This window comes from Panthera tigris, chromosome A3 (assembly GCF_018350195.1).
Source record: "Panthera tigris isolate Pti1 chromosome A3, P.tigris_Pti1_mat1.1, whole genome shotgun sequence".
Lineage (NCBI taxonomy): Eukaryota > Metazoa > Chordata > Mammalia > Carnivora > Felidae > Panthera > Panthera tigris.
In genome coordinates this window covers 91097091-91117723 of record NC_056662.1, presented here as the reverse complement: position 1 = coordinate 91117723, position 20633 = coordinate 91097091, and the positions used below count along the sequence as shown (strand labels likewise).

General features: G+C 35.9%; 1 protein-coding gene and 1 pseudogene across 7 annotated transcripts in view; both read left to right on the top strand.

Moving 5' to 3' along the window:
* The window catches only part of GCFC2 (GC-rich sequence DNA-binding factor 2), a 55838-nt gene that overhangs the window by 13454 nt on the left and 21751 nt on the right, over positions 1-20633 (top strand). For 6 of the 7 annotated variants that reach the window (XR_006215830.1, XR_006215829.1, XM_042981817.1 and 3 more), the window contains 6 exons: positions 11278-11464; positions 13422-13545; positions 14511-14592; positions 15079-15191; positions 16421-16620; positions 19583-19733. Coding sequence is in view for 5 of the 7 variants with exons in the window: in XM_042981817.1 (XP_042837751.1) it covers positions 11278-11464; positions 13422-13545; positions 14511-14592; positions 15079-15191; positions 16421-16620; positions 19583-19733 (857 nt within the window). In the remaining 2 variants the exon portion in view is untranslated. Of the gene's footprint in view, positions 1-11277; positions 11465-13421; positions 13546-14510; positions 14593-15078; positions 15192-16420; positions 16621-19582; positions 19734-20633 lie in introns of those variants that run through there. The other variant, XM_042981822.1, reaches the window with a different exon arrangement.
* On the top strand, positions 2883-3466 carry LOC102971793 (annotated as a pseudogene).

Here is a 20633-nt window from a genome sequence, read left to right as displayed (position 1 = left end):
CCAATTCTAAAGAAACAGAGATCTATGAATTACTTGACAAACAATTCAGAATAATCTACTTCTAGAAGCTGAATGTGCTAGAAGAGAACACACACAACAATATCAGCGAAACAATACATGAACAAGGTGAGAATATCAACAAAACAAAACTATTAAAAAAAAAATTCTGTAGCCAAACAATACAGTAAGTGAATTGAAAAATTCACTAGAGGGGGTCAACAACCTACTTGATCCAGCAGAAGAAAGAAGCAGTAACATCAAAGGCCATTGGTTTGAAATTACAAGTCAGAGGAACAGAAAGAAAAAAGAATGAAGAAAAATGAAGAAAACATAAGGTACTTACAGGACACATCAAGCAGAACAATGTACACATTATGGAAGTCCACATAGGAGAAGAGAGTGGAGCAGGAACTTGTCTGAAGATCTAATGGCCAAAAACTTACCAATCTGAGAAAGGAAGTAGACATCCAGGTTCAAGCTCAAAAGATTAGAAGGATAAACCAGAGAAGCTCACACTGAGACAATCAAATTTTCAAAGGCAGAAAAAATTTTGAAAGCAGCGAGACAAAAGCACCTTTTCACATAATAGGGAGCCCCCTAAGATTATCAGTAGATTTCTCAACAGAAGCTTTATAAGCTGGAAGGACTGGGATGATCTGTACAAAGTGCTGAAAGAAACTCCCAGCCAAGATAATTATAACCAGTAAAAATGTCCTTCAACAATGAAGGAAAAATAAAGACCTCAGATAAATAAAAACCAAGGGAGTCCATTACCACTAGAATTGCCTTACAAAAAATTGTTATTACAAGTCCTTCAAGGACCGCCTGGGTGGCTCATTCAGTTAAATGCTGACTTCAGCTCAGGTCATGAACTTGCAGTTCATGGGTTCAAGCCCCACGTCAGACTCTGTGCTGACGACTCAGAGCCTGGACCCTGCTTCGAATTCTGTATCTCCCTCTCTCTCTGCCCCTCCCCTGCTTGCTCGCTCTCTCATTCTCTCTCATTCTCTCTCATTCTCTCTCATTCTCTCTCATTCTCTCTCATTCTCTCTCATTCTCAAAAATAAATAAACATTGGCACAAAAACAGACACTCAGATCAACAGAATAGAGAACCCAGAAACAGACCCACAAGTATATGGCCAACTAATCTTTGACAAAGCAGGAAAGAATATCCAATGGAATAAAGACAGTCTCTTCAGCAAATGGTGCTGGGAAAACTGGACAGCGACATGCAGAAAAAAGAACCTGGGCCACTTTCTTACATCACACACAAAAATAAACTCAAAATGGATGAAAGACCTCAACATAAGACAGCCCAAAATCCTTGAGGAGAAAGCAGGCAAAAACCTCTTTGACCTTGGCCACAGCAACTTCTTACTCAGCATGTCTCCAGAGGTAAGGGAAACAAAAGCAAAAATGAACTGTTGGGACCTCATCAAAATAAAAAGCTTCTGCACTGCGAAGGAAACACTCAGCAGAACTAAAAGGCAACTGATGGAGTGGGAGAAGATATTTGTAAACGACATATCAGATAAAGGGTTAGTATCCAAAATCTATAAAGAACTCAAACTCAACACCAAAAACAAATAATCCGGTGAAGAAGTGGGCAAAAGACATGAATAGACACTTCTCCAAAGAAGACATCCAGGTGGCCAACCAACACATGAAAAAATGCTCAACATCACTCATCATCAGGGAAATACAAATCAAAACCACAATGAGATACCATGTCACACCTGTCAGAATGACTAACATTAACAATTCAGACAACAACAGATGTTGGCGAGGATGCGGAGAGAGGGTCTCTTTTGCGCTGCTGGTGGGAATGCAAACTGGTGCAGCCACTCTGGAAAACAGTATGGAGCATCCTCAAAAAATTAAAATTATAACTACCCTACAACCCAGCAATTGCACTACTAGGTTTTTATCCAAGAGATACAGGTATGCAGTTTTGAAGGGGCACATGCAGACCAGTTTTATAGCAGCAATATCAACAATAACCAAGAATGGAAAGAGCCCTAATGTCCATCGATGGATGAATGGATAAAGAAGATGTGGTGTATGTATATACAATGGAGAATTACTCAGCAATCAAAAAGAATGAAATCTTGCCATTTGCAACTACATGGATGGAACTGGAGGATATTATGCTAAGTGAAATTAGAGAAAGACGAATATCATGACTTCACTCATGTGAGGACTTTAAGAGACAAAACAGATGAACATAAGGGAAGGGAAACAAAAATAATATAAAAACATGGAGGAGGGCAAAACCTAAGAGACTCTTAAATATGGAGAACAAACAGAGGGTTACTGGTAGGGTTGTGGGAGGGGGGATGGGCTAAGTGAGTAAGGGGCACTAAGGAATCTACTCCTGAAATCATTGTTGCACTATATGCTAACTACCTTGGATGTAAATTTAAAAAAAAAAAAAAAAAGTTGAACAAGAATTAAATAACAGAAAGCTTATATTTGAGTTCTATGTCTTTGACTCAATAAGTAACCTTAAACAGATCATTTTTCCTTTTTATGTTTTAGTTTCTGTTAAAAGAAGGATATAATCCGTATATGACTTAGGTCATAGATGGGATCATGATGTGAAATCGTTTATTACAACCATAAGAGACTCTTAAATATAGAGAACAAACTGAGGGTTAATAGGGGGGAGGCAGAAAGGTTGATGGGAGGGGAGAGGGGAAAATGGGTGATGAGCATTGAGGAAGGCACTGGGATGAGCACTGGGTGTTGTATGTAAGCAATGAGTCATGGGCATCTACCCCCGAAACCAAGAGCACACTGTATACAGTGTATATTAGCCAACTTGACAATAAATTACATTAAAAATATAATAAAATAATAATAAAATAAAAAACAGACAAATATTAGAATTTTTTTTAAAAAGAGAGTCCTTCAAGATGTGACTAAAAGGGCTGCCATTGGACATGTTCCTCCTCGGCGCAACTTGAACACCGGGTCCGACCCCAACCATGGGTCACTGCTAGAGCAGTAAGACTAAGGACTGAGATAAAGATCAAGAGGAGCAGTTGCTACTGCTTGACCCTAGAAGCCCCCCTACCAAAGCCTTCAATGGAGCTGAGCCCAACTACCAGCCTGCCTTCCACTCACATAGATGAGCAGGCCCTGCTCTCCCCATGCTTGCTAAGGGAGCCAGCAATATCATTGACACGTCTGCTACAGACTCCCAGGGCATGAAGCAGCACAAGTACACAGGCCAGGCAAGAGAGTACGGCACCCACTTGGCTGTGCTGAGCAGCCTAACCCACTGGGAGAAGCTGCTGCCGCTGCCATGCCTTACCAGCCAGTCCCAAGTGCTGGCCAGCAAGCCCATCTCCTTTTCTGACTTGCAGTGGGTCTCCAGGATAGCTGCTTATGCCTACAGTGCACTTTCTCAAATCCAAGCAGACGCGAAAGAGGAGCTGATTGTATAGTTTGGGATCCCATGAAGAGGGAGATTCTTGGACTGCTCTTTTATCACCTGTCTCTACCCTGCTTCACTGTAGTTCAAGTAGTACCTAACTTCTCTACCCTAGTTTCACTGTAGTTCAAATAGTACCCTAATCTGGTACTAATCACAGAGAAGAGTATGGAGGAGGAGAAGAGTGAGGCTGGAAGTCTGAGCAAGTGAGGATGGGGCAAGAGAGGGTAAAACCATTTGGGACTGGCATTCAAAGCCCTGGCTAGGGATGGGTGGGGGTTAAAAGGTTAGGACTTAGCCTTCACTGTCACTGGGAAGGTAGAGGTACCACTGTGAAGTGATCCCTAGGGGGACTGTGGGAGCCCCTTTCTACCCTTTCTCTTGGCCTCACTCCTGTTCCCCTCTCCATGACTTAGTATTCACATGCACCTCACTAGGGTTTGTGGCCAGGCTCTAGACAAGCTTGAATGTGAATTAATTTTGTATTTCTAGCACCTTGGGTTTTTACATGTTTGGGATTCTGGTTTGGTTTATCACCCTGAATAAAGGAAGTGTACTTTAAAAAAAAAAAAAGTCCTTCGAGTTCAAATGGAAGGAGGCCAGCCAGTAGCATGAAGCATATGAAAATCTAAGGCTGTCTGGGGTGCCTCACTAGCTTAGTCAGTAGGCGAGCATACAACTCTTGATTTCAGGGTTGTGAGTTCAAGTCCCATGTTTGGTGTAGAGTTTACTTAAAGAAAATAATAATTTGACACAGCTTTGGTTTAAAATACATATATATAAAGCTGGTAAAGATTAAGTAGACAAATAGAGAATCGTGTAGTATTCTAAGGGTGATGTAAAAATCAGTTCAGGTATAAAATTTAAAAGATAAACACAAAAAACTATAACATTGTTAATGAATAAAAATTTTTTAAATGTGATTTGGGACATCAGTAACAAGTGGAAGAAATAAGGAATAAGAATTTTTGTATGTGATTGAAGTTGTTATCAGCTTAAAATAGATTATTAGAACTATAAGATGTTTTTTGTAATCCCCATGGTGTGTGCACACACACACACAAATGCATAGAAGCACAAAAGAAAATGAGAAAAGACTGAGGGCATGTCACTACAAATTCAGAACACTAAGGTAGCAAGAGAGGAAAAGGCACAAAATAACTACAAGCTAGAGAACAATTTACAGGGGCACCTGGGTGCCTCATTGAGCATCCGAATCTTGATTTCGGCTCAGGTCATAATCTCACAGGTTCATGAGATTGAGCCTCACATTAGGCTCTGCACCAACAGCAGGGAGCTTGCTTGGGATTCTCGCTCTCCCTCTCTCTGCCCCACCCCCAGTAGTGTGCATGGGTGCTTTCGCTCTCAAAATAAACTTTAAAACAAAAAAGCAGTTTACAAAATGGCAATAGCAGGTCCTTCTGTATTAATATTACTTTACAGTCAAAAAGCAGAATGGCTGAATGGATTAAAAAAATCAAAATCCAATTATATTCTGTCTGTAAGAGACGGACGTAGATTTAAGAATATATAGAGACTGAGATTGAAAGGATTGAGAAATATATCACATGCAAATAGTACACTAAAGAACAGTAGTGGCATAAAAACTATTTGAGAGAGAGACAGGGTGCAGGAGGAGGAGGGGCAGAGAGAGGGAGACACAGAATTTGAAGCAGGCTCCAGGCTCTGAGCTGTCAGCACAGAGCCCAACGTGGGGCTTGAACTCACGAACCGTGAGATCATGACCTGAGCCAAAGTTGGATGCTCAACTGACTGAGCTACCCAGGCTCCCCGTTAAAAACTATTTTAAAAGACAATGACATAGGATATAAAGGGATCAGTTTATCAGGAATTGTAGTAAACAATTATATATGCCTCTAACATTACAGCACCTGTGTAAAGCAAATACTGACAGAGCTGAAGAGAGAAATAGTAACACAGTAATAATATTAGACTTCAGTATCCCACTTTCTATAATGGATAGAAAATCCAGGCAGAAAATCAATGAGGAAACTGTGATCTTGAACAAAATGGACCTAACCAGACATACAGAACATTTCTACCCAACAGCAGCAGAATATACATTCTTTTGAAGCACACATGGAATACTCTTCAAGGTAGATCAAATGTGAGGTAGCAGACAAGTCTTAACAAGTTTAATATTGAAGTCTTTCCAAGTATCTTTTCCAAACACAATGGAATGAAACTGTAAGTCAGGAAGAAAAGCAAAAATTCATAAATATGTAGAAATTAAACCCCATTTGAACAGCTAGTGGATCAAAGAAGAAATCAAATTAGAAATTTTAAAATCTCTTGAGAAAAATGAAAGCAAATGCTCAATATACCAAAACAGGGAACACAGCTAAAGCATTACTGAGAGGGAAATTTATAGCAATAAACACTTATATTAGAAAGGAAGAAAGATCTCAAATCAACAACCTAACTTTACACCTCAGTGAACTAGAAAAAGAACTAAGTGCAAAATTAACAGAAGGAAGGAAATGATAAAGATTAAAGCAGAGGTAACAGAAAATACACAACAAAAAAATCAACAAAGTTGGGTTTGTTTTTTTGTGTGAAAGATTAGTAAAATTGACAAAAATTGACCTTTAGCTCTATACTAAGTAAAAAACGGAGTGGGCTCAAATCAAAAACTTAAAACATGTCACAGAAATTAAAAGGATCATGAGAGAGAGACTAATATGGACAATTATACACCAACAAATTTGATAACCAAGAAGAAATTGTTAAATTTCTAGAGATGTACAACCTACCAAGACTGATTCATGAGGAAATTAAAAATCTAATCAAACCTATTACTGGTAAGGTGATTGAATCAAAACCTTACTAGCTAAAGCCCAGGATAACATGGTCTCACTGGAGAATTCTACCAAGCATTTAAAGATGAATTAACACTATTCCTTCTCAAACCCTTCCAGAAAACTGAAGAAGAGAGAACACTTCCAAACCCATTTTATGAAGTCAGTGTTACCTTAATCCCAAAGCCCAGACAAAAATATTAACAAGAAAATTATAGGCCACTAACCCTGACTAATACTGATACAAAAGTCCTCAACAAAACACTAGCAAACCTAATTCAACAACATATTAAAGGGATTCTGCATCATGACCAAGTGAGATCTACTTAATACAAGGATGATTGGTAGCAAAAATCAGTTCGTGTGATACACTACATTAACAGGATGAAGGACAGAAACCACATGATCATCTCAGTTGATGGCAGAAAAAGCACCTGACAAAATTCAATACCCTTTCATGATAAAAACAACCAACTAGGGATAGAAGGAAATTTATGAACATAATAAAGTCCATATAGGAAGAGCCCACAACTAATATAAGCCATGGTGAAAAACCAAAAGCTTTTCCTGTAAGATTAGGAACAAGGCATGGACCCCTATTCTTGCCACTTCTGTGCAACAAAGAATTAGAAGTCCTATCCAGAGAATTCAGGCAAGTAAAAGAAATAAAGGACAGCCAAATAAGAAAGGAAGAAGTAAAATTAACTCTATATAGATATGATCTTATATGTCATAAACTCTAAATAGACTCCACACACACACAACTCTGTTAGAACTAATTCAGCAAATTTGCAGGATACAAAATCAACACAAAAAGTTATGGTTCTATGGACTAACCATAAAAAATCCAAAGAGTGTGTTTAAAGTAATTTACAATAGCATCAGAAAGAATAAAATTCAGGAATAAACTTAATGAAGGAGTTAAAAGATTTGTACAATGAAAACTATAAAACATTGCTGGAAGAAATTGAAGAAGACATAGACATTTCATGTTCATGGATTAGAAGACTTAATATTGTTAAAATACCCAGTTTTACCCAAAGCAGTCAACAGATACAGTACATTCCCTATCAAATTTTCAGTGGCAATTTTTGCAGAAATAGGAAAAAAATTCTAAAATTCATATGGAATCTGGAAGGACTCAAGACTGTTTTGATTATTCAAACCAATAATCAAAACAGTCTTGAGAAAGAAAAGCATAGGCAATACAAGCAAAAATAAACTAGTGGGACTACATCAAACTAAAACTAAAGAGCCTCTGCTCAGCAGAGGAAATAATGAACGGTGAAAAGGCACACTGTGGAGTAAGAAAAGAGTTGCAAACTATCTGATCCAAAGTATCGGAACTCGTACAACTCAGCAACAACAAAAATCCAACTGAAAAATAGACATTTCTTAAAGTAGACATACTAGTGGCCAAAAAACATATGAAAAAAATGGTCATCACTAAACATCAGGAAATTATAAATCAAAGCCACAATGATTAGGATGGCCACTGTGAAAACAATAAGTGTTCTCATGGATGCAAAGGAAAGGGAACCCTTACACGCTATTGATGAGACCGTAAAATGGTGCCACAGCTGTGAAAAGCAGTATGGAGATTCCTCAAGAGATTAAAAATGTAAATACCATAAGATCCAGCAATTCCACTTTTGTGTTTGTGTGTATGTGCACAAAATAACACAAGACAGAAAACAATTTACAGGGGCGCCTGGGTGCCTCATCAGTTGAGCATCCAACTCTTAGTTTCAGCTCAGGTCATAATCTTACGGGTTCATGGGATTGAGCCCTGCGTAGGGCTGAGCGCTAACAACGTGGAGCCTGCTTGGGATTCTCCCTCTCCTCTCTCTACCCCTCCCCTGTGCACAAGCATGTGCTTATCTCTCTGAGAATAAATAAACCTTTAAAAAAATATATCTTTACATACAGTGGAGTATTATCAATCTTAAAAAAGAAAATCTCTATATGCTACAACAAGAACCTTGAGGACTAAATGAAATAAGACATTCACAAAAGGTAAATACTACATTGACTCTATTTACATGATCTTTCTAAAGTATCAAACTTTTAGAAACTGAAAATAGAATGGTGGTTGCCATGGTTAGGAGGAGGAGAGGAAGGAGGAATTGTTGATCAGTGGGTATAAAGTTTCAGTTTTACAAGATGAAAAGTTCTAGAGTTCTGTTCACAACAGTGTGCATAAAGTTAATACTGTACTGCACACTTAAAAATAAGGTTAAGATTATAAATTTTGTTACATGTTTTTTGACTGCAGTAAAATAAGCATATTTTGTTAATATACTTGATTTATAATAATTTACTTAAATATTTCTCTGTTGGACATTCTGACTTCTAAGTTTTCTCTCATAAATAATGCTAAAGATAATGAATGTTCTTGTAAGTTATTTAATCTGTTACATTATTTCTTAAATGTCTGAGGAAAGGTGACCTGGGTAAAATTATGCATATTTTTATGGCTCTTGAAATAGATTGCCAGTCTGGACACATCTAACTTTTATTCTTCTACTATTAAAACTTATCTTTTAAGTGGAGAGTATTAATATAAATAGTATGTTTTGCTAAAGATAAGGCAAACCCATCATGATAGGTTGTTTTGTCTTAAATATTTTTCTGTTTTACTACTCAGAATCTAGTGTGCTTCTTTAGATATTTGAAAGAATGAGTATGATAGGAAAAGTTTAAATAGTCCTATGTAACGTGATACAGAGAACTTGGTTCTCCTGCCAAAGTTAGTATTCATAAAGAACGTTTTCTTTGCCTTTTTTTTTTTTTTTTTTAATACTTAGGAACTTTTTTTCTAATACTTGGTAATAGGTTCAAAATTTTCTTACCCTGTGTCTTTTATATAAATCAGCTTTAAAGTAGCTTCACTTCTTAATTATATTGCAGCTAAAATATATTGGTCATAGTTGTTCATTTATATGGTTTGACAAAGAAAAGGACATTCAATAGCATTGTATAGTGAAATAAACATAAAAGTCTTTAGATGATACCAGTTTTTAGATATTAGGCTACCTCTGTATTATAGTGAGTTGGCAAACTCCCCACCCACTCCCTGTTTTGTAAGTAAAGTTTTATTGGGACACAGCCATACTTGTGCATTTACATATTGTCTGTGGCTGCTTTAGCTACATCACAGAATTGAGTAGTTGCAACAGCAACCATATTTCCTATCTGGACCTTTACAGAAAATGTTTGCCAACCTCTATTCTAGATGATTAGTTTTCAGTAGTGATGTTAAATGATGAAAATTGCCTTGATTCAGTATTATTTTTGTAATAACTTCCCTATTTACTGTCCTTCTGATAGTCCTTCGTTAACTGAAAGAAAAGAGCTAGAATTACAGCTGTTGCATGTAGAATTGCATATAATTCAGGACTTAGCGGTTCTTGTTTTTTTGCCTTTTTTGGAATTGTGTTTGAGAGAGTTGTCTTGCATGCATTATAGGGAAAAAAGGTAGCAGATCACTAATAGAGAGTAGCATTTCATTTTATCTGGATAGGTTTTATTTTTAAATTTAGTGTATTTTATTTTTTCATTAACTGAGTTTATTTTAAAAAGAAAATACGTTTTTATTGTCTAGACAAAATCAAATGGTACAAAAGGATATACAGAGAAAAGGAAGTCACCTTCCCCAAAGAACCACTCCTCCCGGTTTCCTATGTTCCATTCCAGAAGTAGTCTGTATGTATGTCTATACAAGTACATATATACTTCTATATTGCCCCATTTTTTATACACAACTAAAGCACATTATATCCCCTGTTCTCTACCTTGCTTTTTTCATTTAATATGTATTTATGATCTTACTGCTATAACCAATAATATTCCACTTAATTAAAGCAGTTTTTTAATGCTTTCTGTACATCATTGTCTTATTTCTTAACTGTCTCTATTCTTTACATAATGCAAGGAAAAACTTGGAAAGACGAACGCATTAGTCATTGTTCCAGGGAAACTTAGAAGACATTTTTGGTCTTTAAGAAAAAAAAAGATGACATTTGGTCTAAGCAAGTGTTTACTAATGATTTTTCATTATACACAGCAAGTTAGCTGAAGGAGTTGAATTTTTTTTAAAAAGTTCAAGTCTACATACTATGAATTTGTTACTTCATTTGTAGTTAATTCTCAAATTGTAATGTACTCACAGTGTCGAATATTAGTGGAAAACACATTCCAGATATTTTTAAAGAAATAGTGTTTCTTATTCCTCTACTGGCAAATATACAGAGAGATAACTGACTTCTAAAAAATAAGCAGACATTGAATTATATTTGACATTTGTTTCTTGCTACGTTAGTTGATACATGTGATACTAATAAGAGTTAAAAAAAAAAAAAAAAAAAAAGTAGGCTGTTGGGTAACGGGCACTAAGGAATCTACTCCTGAAATCATTGTTGCACTATGTGCTAATTTGGATGTAAATTTTAAAAAATAAAATAAAATAAAAGTAGGCTGTGTTATCAATAAAGCAGTGTATGGGGGACTACAGCAAAAACAGGAAATATGCCTGAAAGAACATCAAATTCTAATGACAGATAAAACCATCGAGTCATAAAACATTAAATTGTACCAAATCATAACATGTTCAAATGGTTTTAATACCAGCTTATTCAGTAATACCCACTGATTTAACAGTAACTCCACATGGATTCCCGTATTTCAAATATAAGACCTTGGATTGTCTCGCAACTCACCTAGTTTACAAATTCTGATCAATCCACACTTACTAACTTTCACTGTAAAATTATCCTCTGATTAGCTCAAGCACCTGAAACCTGTAAGTGTCCTTTCCTCCCTTTTCCTTTGAGACCTTTTTCATTGTGGTGTCCTTTGCTCAGCACGTCTCATAAACACAGGTTTATAGGCTTGTCCGTTTCCTTGGTGGGCTCTGTAAGATAGCTTTAAAAAAAATTTCATTAGATTGATAGTTATCGTGGTAGAAATCAAAGTTGGAGAAACAAGGCAGTTTTCATTTATTTTTATTTTGTTTATTTAGATTAACACTGCTACAGGATACTCACCGCTCACACCTGAGGGAATATGAAAAATACATACAAGATGTCAAGAGTTCGAAGAATACCATCCAGAAACTAGAGAATTCATCAAATCAAGCTCTAAATTTTAAATTCTATAAAAGCATGAAAATTTATGTGGAAAATTTAATTGACTGTCTTAATGAAAAGGTACATGGTCATAAATACAATATTTCCTTTTTATAAAGAAATCCCCTTACCATGAGATTTTTTTTTGAAAGTCTAAAATCCCACAACTAATTTCCTTCAGGGTTTTCCTACACATTTTTGACATGCTGTGATATTAAGTATCCCCTTAATATTGGACAGTTGGGGTTTTTTTGCAATTATTTTGGTATTATAAATAACAAAGTTTTGTATATAAATTTTTGTGTTAAAATTCCATTTGTTTAAAAAAATTCCTAGAAAGTGAATTATTAAGTCAAAATTTCTAAATATCTTTTAAGGCTTATGAAACATTGCTAAATTATTTGAATACCAGAAAGATTGCATCAGTTTTACTTTTAGCTTACTTCATTCAAAAAATGATTTTTGCAGGGGTACCTGGGTGGCTCAGTCAGTTAAGTATCCAACTTTGGCTCAGGTAATGGTTTCATGGTTCATGAGTTTGAACCCCACATTGGGCTCTCTGCTGTCAGCACAGAGCCTGCTTAGGATCTTCTGTCTCTCTCTCTCTCTCTCTCTCTCTCTCTCTCTCTCTCTCTCTCTGCCCTCCCCCCCTCCACTTACACTCTCTCTCAAAAATAACATTAAAAATTTTTTTTAATAAATAATGTTTTTTGCTTGTACATACTTATTTTGATCTCAAACAAAACCTTTGTTTTATTAACACATGCAGTCTCTTTTTGTGAGTTGTCTTTGCCTTGTTATCTTTTTTCATATTGGCAATTTTTCTTTTTTTTTCCTTTTTTTCCTTATATGGTGAAAATTCTTTACTGCTTAAAATTTTTAATGCCACTTGATATAGGTAAACTGTCCAGTTTGTCTTTTGATTTCGTTTGCAGTGTTTTTTTTGACATCCTGATCATTTGACATTTTTGTGTTAATCAGATTTATGAATCATTCTTTCCCTTTATAAGTCTGCTTTTGTTTTATACATACTAAGTCCTTACATTTGGGTCTTGAGTTGACTTTTTTTTTTTTAAGTAGACAAACCGTTTAAAAAATACACTCTACTTTCTTCATTGCTTTTTATTTACATTTAAAATATTACCAAATAATTGGATATTTTTCTCTCCAGTTGTTTCAAGTTGACTGCCTTTTACTGTCACTTGGTAGTTACTTTCTGAAGTATTTATTGCAATACAACTTAATTCATCGATCCTTGAAGAATTAAAGTTTCATTGGCCTACACATTGATGTACCCAGGGCAGCTGCTATGGGAACATCATTGGAGTGGGGAGAATTGTTGCTCAAGAAATGTAAGAAACTAATCATTCATTTTTGCTTCATAGCTTTCTTACCTGTCTGGTTAGGTCTCTTCCATTCTCCCCTTTTTTCAGATTTAACAGTTTCCTCAAGTGCTCTCCTACAGTCTGCCCCCTTGGCTTATGAAAAATATCTGTACCCTTTATTTTCTCCTCCTAATATCTCAAATAAAAAAGAATCCTATTTAGGGGTGCCTGGGTGGCTCAGTTGAGCGTGCGACTCTTGATTTCAGCTCAGTCATGATCTCACAGTTCGTGAGTTAAGGCCCCACATCAGGCTCCACACTGACAGTGCAGAGCCTGCTTTGGATTCTCTCCCCACCCCACCCCCCACCCGCCCCTCTCTCACTCACGCACGTGTGCTTTCTCTCTCAAAATTAAAAAAAAAAAAAAAAATCCTATTTCTTATCTATTCACTCCTATCCATGTTCCAGACTTGAACCCATTTGCTTTCATTTTTTATGATATTTATAGCTGTTACAGTGCAGTAAGTTGATTATCAATATTAAAGTATTGGCAGCCAGGTCTGTATCTCACAATCTTTTTTTAATTAAAATGTGGTAGTATTGGAAATGTTTCTTTTATATGAGTATTGAGCACATACATATGCTTATCTGAGTATTACTTTTTATAATTGATTATTGATGACCTACAAAATGTTACTTATATGTGTATTTCAGATTATCAGAATCCAAGAAATAGAGTCATCCATGCATGCACTCCTTTTAAAACAAGCCATGACCTTTATGAAACGCAGGCAAGATGAATTAAAACATGAATCAACGTATTTACAACAATTATCACGTTAGTGTTTTTAATATTCAATATCATTTATGATTTATCAGCTAGAGAATAAAAATATTTTTATTTCTGTATAAAAAAATGCCTTTTTGTGTATTTTCCCACTAACCTTTCACCTATTTCTTTGCAAAAACCCCAAAATATTTAGAACTAAGGCTTCAAAATATCTTGAATTAAGCCTAAGACAAAAAAAAATAAAAATTACAACTTCTAATCATTTGGTATTTGAGACAGTATATAGCTATATAATGACTTTGTTGAGATGAGTTGACCTAAGTCTGTAGGCTGTGTCAGAAATCTAACTTAAAGATTTCATGGCTGATCCACGGATTAGGTGTGGAGGTTAAAGACATTTTGGTGGGTTTTAGTAGAGAATCATCTGTAAGATCTCAAATAAGATTTGGATGCTGCCTTTTAGTTCTCACACTGGTTTTGTATTTTCAGAGATGCCTTCCTTTGATTAGGTTCTGTTGGGGAATAGTGAAGGAGATGAGATCGTAACCAAGTAGCTGATTAAAGCAAAGTGACTTTCAAACACATGACTTGTAGTTAGTTATAAATTATGGTACATACCAAAGTAACAAATAATATGAATAACTTACTGGTAATGCAAATATTTCTAGTAATTCAGGGATGAGAAAAAAAAAAAAAAAAAAACTGGTGAAAACACCTGAAAAAGAATACAAGAAAAAGAAACACGGTAGAATTTTATTACTGTTCTCAAGTGCTGAACTATATTCACCAGCCAGGGTATCTTAGGCTAGCAGACTCAATGCCTATCAATATTGTGATAGGGAGTTAACATTATAATTTCGTTATATGATGAAGTATGCGATTTAAGCAAAGTAAGTGTGTTTATATATATACCTACATGTATATACACCCAAAATACAACTTTTGTTTTCAGAATGTTTCATTTTATTTCTTTTAAGAATTTGCAGCATGAAATTAATTTTCTTTGTTAACAGGCAAAGCTGAGACATCAACAAATGGAAGTTTGGCTGTAGGTGAAAAAACTCCATGGATTTTGGAAGAGATTGAATCTCGAAGGTAGCTATATATAAAGTGAAGACTTGAGCAAGTATTTTTCACTACTTAACCATAGTTAGCCCATATGGTATAATAACCATAACTGAACATTAATTTGTGAGAATGACATAAAACCAAAATTTAGTTAAACAGTCCTTACCCCCAGGGTTCAAAAGGAATGGGTAAGATGGCATTTATTGGTCTGGGACTTGCTTATAACTAGAAGTTATTATATTGTTACCCCCTCTTTAAAATCTGGGTAGCCCATGGGAATGTACTTTAAGAAAAAGAGGGAGAACCACCAATTCAGATTAACGAAGCTAAAATGCCAAAAATAATAACAAAATTGTGTGCTAATAATAATATGGTATATATTCTAGACATTGTAAATAAATGATGACTCCTAGTTTTTGTTTTAAAGTATTTCTTTTCAGCAGGAACTGGTTTTTTTTTTGTTTGTTTTTAGGAACTGTTTTAAATTTGCTTTTGGTTTATTGCAAAACATAGGTCACAAAGAAGACAAGCAAGGGCACTTTCTGGGAATTGTGATCATCAGGAAGGGACATCTAGTGATGATGAACTGTCTTTAGCAGACATGATTGACTTCCAAAAAACCCAAGGTCAGTTACCAGGTTTCTAATATGTCTTAATTTGAAGTATCGAAATGGTAGGAAATGCTTTGCTGTGATTGCTCTTAAATATCGTTGGGGAAATTCAAGGAAAAAGGAACACATTTTTTTCCCCTTTAAGACTTCCTGGGGTGCCTGGCTGGCTCAGTCCATAGAGCATATGACTTGTGATCTTGGGGTCATGAGTTCGAGTTGCACACTGGGGGTAGAGTTTACTTAAAAAAAAAAAAAAAAAAAAAAAAAAAAAAAGATTTTTCCTACCTTTGAAAAAATGGGATAAAATGGAGGAACATTGTGAGTTTTCTGCATCCTTATAGTTTTTTCCCTCAGCTTTTCTTATTTTTTATAAAGGAGCCATGAACAATTTGGTTTCATTTCTCTATTGTATACCTTCTATATTATCATTTTTAATTGAAAACAATTAAATTTAGGGGTGTCTGGTTGGCTCAGTTGGTAGAGCATGCGACTCTTGATCTCAGGGTTAGGAGTTAGAGCCCATGTTTAGGGTAAAGATTACTTAAAATCTTTTGAAAATAAATAAAACATTTAAATTTAATAACATTATTTTAGTGATTCATAGGTAAAATGTCACATATTTGAAAGAACGTGGGCTTTACAGGGCCGCCTGGGTGGTGTAGTCTGTTAAGTGTCCAACTTTGGCTCAGGTTGGTCATGATCTCACAGCTCATGGTCTCGAGCCCTGCGTCAGGCTCTGTGCTGACAGCTCAGAGCCTGGAGCCTGCTTCAGATTCTCTCTCTCTCTCTCTCTCTCTCTCTCTCTCTCTCTGCCCCTTCCAATCCCCCACTTTGTCTCTCAAATAACAAATAAAAGTTAAAAAAAAAATTTTTAATGTGGGTTTTACAGTCAAACAGATGGGTTTGAAGACTGTCTCTATTTTGTGTGATCTTAGATCCATAGACCTCCCTGAGTCTCATGTTGTTTGCTCGTTTTTTTTGTCTTATAAATAGTCACACCTGCCTTGTAGAGAAGATAGTTATGATGCTGAAATAGCAGGGAATCGATAAGTGGTCGATTTTGTTAGTGTCAGTATTGCTATTAAAGTGATTTTTTTAAAAATAACAGGTAATTTATCTGTTAATATCAAAGGAAAGTTTTCAGCTCTGTTGAGTACATACGTCGTTACACGTGATGATGTTTACAGGAAGCAAAGCTCACAAACTTAAAATGCAAAATATACAGAGACTCCTTTTGTTTACAGGTGAAATTTTACGGGATCACAAGCAGATTTTTGAAGATGTACATGATGATTTTTGTAATATCCAAAATATTTTGTTGAAATTTCAACAATGGCGAGAAAAGTTTCCTGATTCTTATTATGAAGCTTTCATTAGTTTATGCATACCGAAGCTTTTAAATCCCCTAATCCGACTTCAGTTGATTGATTGGAATCCTCTTAAGGTATTTAAGCTTAACATGTGAAAGAAATAATTCTGTCCTGTTCATTACTGAAGTGCCCTTGTTATTAGGTTAGCTTTAAAATACACAGAGTTGGAATTGATAATTAGTGCTTTGGGGTAGTAGTCTGCATTCATGTTTTCTTGGTTCTTCCCTTATATTTAAGGCTGAATAGCACTAAACGTGTGTCAAGGAAACACTTTTTTGTTGTCTTTCAGCTTCTTCTATGGTAAGTTAAGGTCATTTTTAAATCATTGAAAAATGTGAAGGTAGTATTAGCTTTTAAGAATTTTAGTCTGTGTGATATAGGTACCAAGAGTTTTGAAGTTGGAGATGCTATATTGGGACTATTTGGTTTGGAAAGCTACACTGAGGAGGGATTTAAATGAGGATTTGAAGGTTATATAAGATTTAAAACAGGAGAAAAAAAGGAAAACTTTTTTTGTAAAGGTACGTAAGGAGAAATCCTAGTTCAGGAGCTAGAGGCTTCATAGAGGTTCAGATCCTAAATTAAGAGATAGGAACTTATTTTGATAAATAATGGGAAGAGTAGAATTATGAAAGTAGTGTTTTAGGAAGTCCTAGCAGCTGGCTAACTTGGAGGGAAGAAACAGGTGAGATAATACTGGAAGGCTATTGCTGTAGCCCAAGTCCAAGGTAGTGAATCCCTTACATACAGTGATAGTGATAAAGGGAAGAGAAATAAAGGGTTGATTATAGGAGGTTTTGTGAATTAAGAATCAGTAAAAAGCTTCTGCACAGTGAAGGAAACAACAAAACTAAAAGGCAGCCTACTGAACAGGAGAAGATATTTGCAAATGACATATCTAATAAATTAGGGTTAGCATCTAAAATGTATGAAGAACTGGGGCGCCTGGGTGGCTCAGTCGGTTAAACGTCCAACTTCGGCTCAGGTCACGATCTCGCGGACCGTGAGTTCGAGCCCCGCGTCGGGCTCTGGGCTGATGGCTCAGAGCCTGGAGCCTGCTTCCGATTCTGTGTCTCCCTCTCTCTCTGCCCCTCCCCCGTTCATGCTCTGTCTCTCTCTGTCTCAAAAATAAAACGTTAAAAAAAAAATTTTTTTTTTAAATAAAATGTATGAAGAACTTACACAGTTCAACACCCTCAAAAAACCAAACAATGCAATTAACAATTGGGCAGAAGACACGAATAGACATTTCTCCAAAGAAGACATCCACACAACCAACAGACACATGAAAAGATGCTCAACATAATTGATCATTAGGGAAATACAAATCAAAACCACAGTGAGACATCACTTTAAACCTGTCAGAATGGCTAAAATAAAAAACACAAGAAACAAGTGATGGCGAGGATGTGCAGAAAAAAGGAATCTTCATGCACTGTTGATGGGAATGCAAACTGGTGCAGCCACCATGGAAAATGGTATGGAAGTTCCTCAAAAAGTTAAAAAATAGAACTACCCTCTGATCCAGTAATCACACTACTGGGTATTTACCCCCAAAATACAAAAACGTTAATTCATACACGCACCCCGACGTTTGTAGTAGCGTTATTTACAGTAGCCACGGTATGGAAGCAGCCTAAGTGTCCTTCGACTGATGAAAGGATAAAGAAGATGTGGGGTATGTGTGTGTGTCTCTATATACACAATGGAATATTACTCAGCCATAAAAAAGAACGAAACCTTGCCATATGCAACAACATGGATGGAGCTAGAGAGTATAATGCCAAGTGAAATAAGTCAGAGGAAGACAAATACTATACGACTTCACTCAAATGTGGAATTTAAGAAACAAATGAGCAAAGGAAAAAGAGACAAATCAAGAAATATACTTGTAACTGTGGAGAACAAACTGATGGTTACCAGAAGGGAGAGGGTTAGGGGAATGGGTGAAGTAGGCAATGAGGATTAAGGAGTGCACTTGTGATGAGCACTGAGTGATGTATGGAATTGTGGAATCACTATATTGTATACCTGAAACTAATACAACTATTTTAACTATATTGGAATTAAAATTAAAGAATTAGTAAAATACCAAGAATAACCTTAACACACCACATTGAAAGGTGACCCCAGTGTTTTGATTCTGGGTTATTAGAACAGCGGTAGTTCCATTAATAGAAACGGGAACTTTCCAGAGGGAAAAAGATTTTGAAGGAAGTTTTACTTTGTACATGGATGCTGAAATGATAGTGGAACATCCATGTGGATGTGCCTAGTAAGAAAATGGAAATGAGAAAACAAAGTTGTAAGAATAGAGGAAAACTGAAGATAAAAATTTAACGAAGTGAAGGCGACAGAACCATGTCCTTTTATCTTTCTCTGCCCCAGTCATGCATGTCTGTTGTTCACTGTGTTGGGTTCAGGGCCAGGCAGTCTTCATAATATAGAAACTAAGCTTATCCCTAAGAAAATGGTAAGCAGTTTGTTGCACAGGAGCCTCGTTGTTAAGCACTCAGGCCAAATTGAATACTCTGTTACACCTAGTGGAGGTCTGTTCATTCATTCATTCATTCAACAGATCATAATTGGCCATCTGCTACTTGCCTCATAAGCTAAACCACCTATAAAATACACATTTGTGCCTATGAGAATTGAGGGAACCAAAAGTGAATTTTGTATGATGTAAATTGAATTTTTGTAAACAAAATCTGTATTTATTTTAAGTGATATTCTTACAAATGTGTATTTTTTTTTCAGTAGTAAAGTGTGGTAGGTTCTGAATATGGCATTTTTGGCATGTTTGTCATATGAATGATGCATGGAATGTAGTTTTCTGTCATATTTTTGAGACATCTTGTCCTAGTCATGCCATCCTGCCTACCCTTGGTCTAGTGCTTTATACAGGGGGTTAAAATATGGAATTACTCTTTTTTTTTTTTTTCCTCAGAAAAGCTCTAGTGATTACTGAAAAAATTAACTTTTTAAAAATAAACTGTGTAAGAATTTATTGATAACTTTAATAATTTTATTTATAAGTTTGATGCTGTAGGCTTAAAACAGATGCCATGGTTCACATCTATAGAAGAATATATGGCTAGCAGTATGGAAGATTCAAAGAAGGAAGATGGTTCTGATAAGAAAATCATGTCTGCTATCATCAATAAAACAGTTATTCCTCGACTTACAGGTACTGCTTTGTAAACTTGATAAAATTGTTCTCTGGCAGAGGCAGATCGAAGATCATTAATTTCTGTTACAGTCACAGATTCTTTTATCAGAAGTTTTCAAATACAGGGAAAGTAATATGCATTAAAAATCAAGAGATGTCATAATTGAAGGTGGTTAAAAGAGCTTGTTTGCACAAGTGATTGGCTACCAGACTAGCTAGTATTCTTCAGCCTTTAGCATTTGTGACATTAGTGTTGCTTTTATAACCCCTAAGTCATTTATTTGATTCCTACTGCATGTATTTCTTCCTTTCCCTTGACTTCTTCCCCTTTCTTGTTATTTTTTTTTTTAACGTTTGTTTATTTTTGAGAGAGCAAGACAGAGCATGAGCAGGGGAGGGGCAGAGAGAGAGGGAGACACAGAATCCAAAGCAGGCTCCAGACTCTGAGCTGTCAGCACAGAGCATGACGAGGGGCTTGAACTCAACCAACTGCAAGATTGTGACCCCAGCCAAAGCCAGACACTTAACTGACTGAGCCGCCCAGGCGCCCCTTGTTATTTTTTCTTTAAAAAACATTACTACATCTTCATATCTGCATTTAGCATTGATGCTTGTGCTTCAGTCTGAAGGCTTATTTAAACTGAAATTGTACTTGATAAAGATCTGTTTCACCATGGCCCTGAGAATGGATTTTGATAGCAAAGTCTATAGAACTGTCTTAAATGATGAAGCAACTACTTTCTATTGCTTCTTAGCCAATTTGGCTAAAACTTTAAGATTTTTCTCAGCATATCTTGCAGTGCAGTCATGGTTGTATTAAGTTACTACTTTTACCTAGTTGTCTTAATGATAGCACAGAATATATATGACTGATTTAAATACTCTTCTGAAAACTCCAAATACTTCACTTAAAATTAA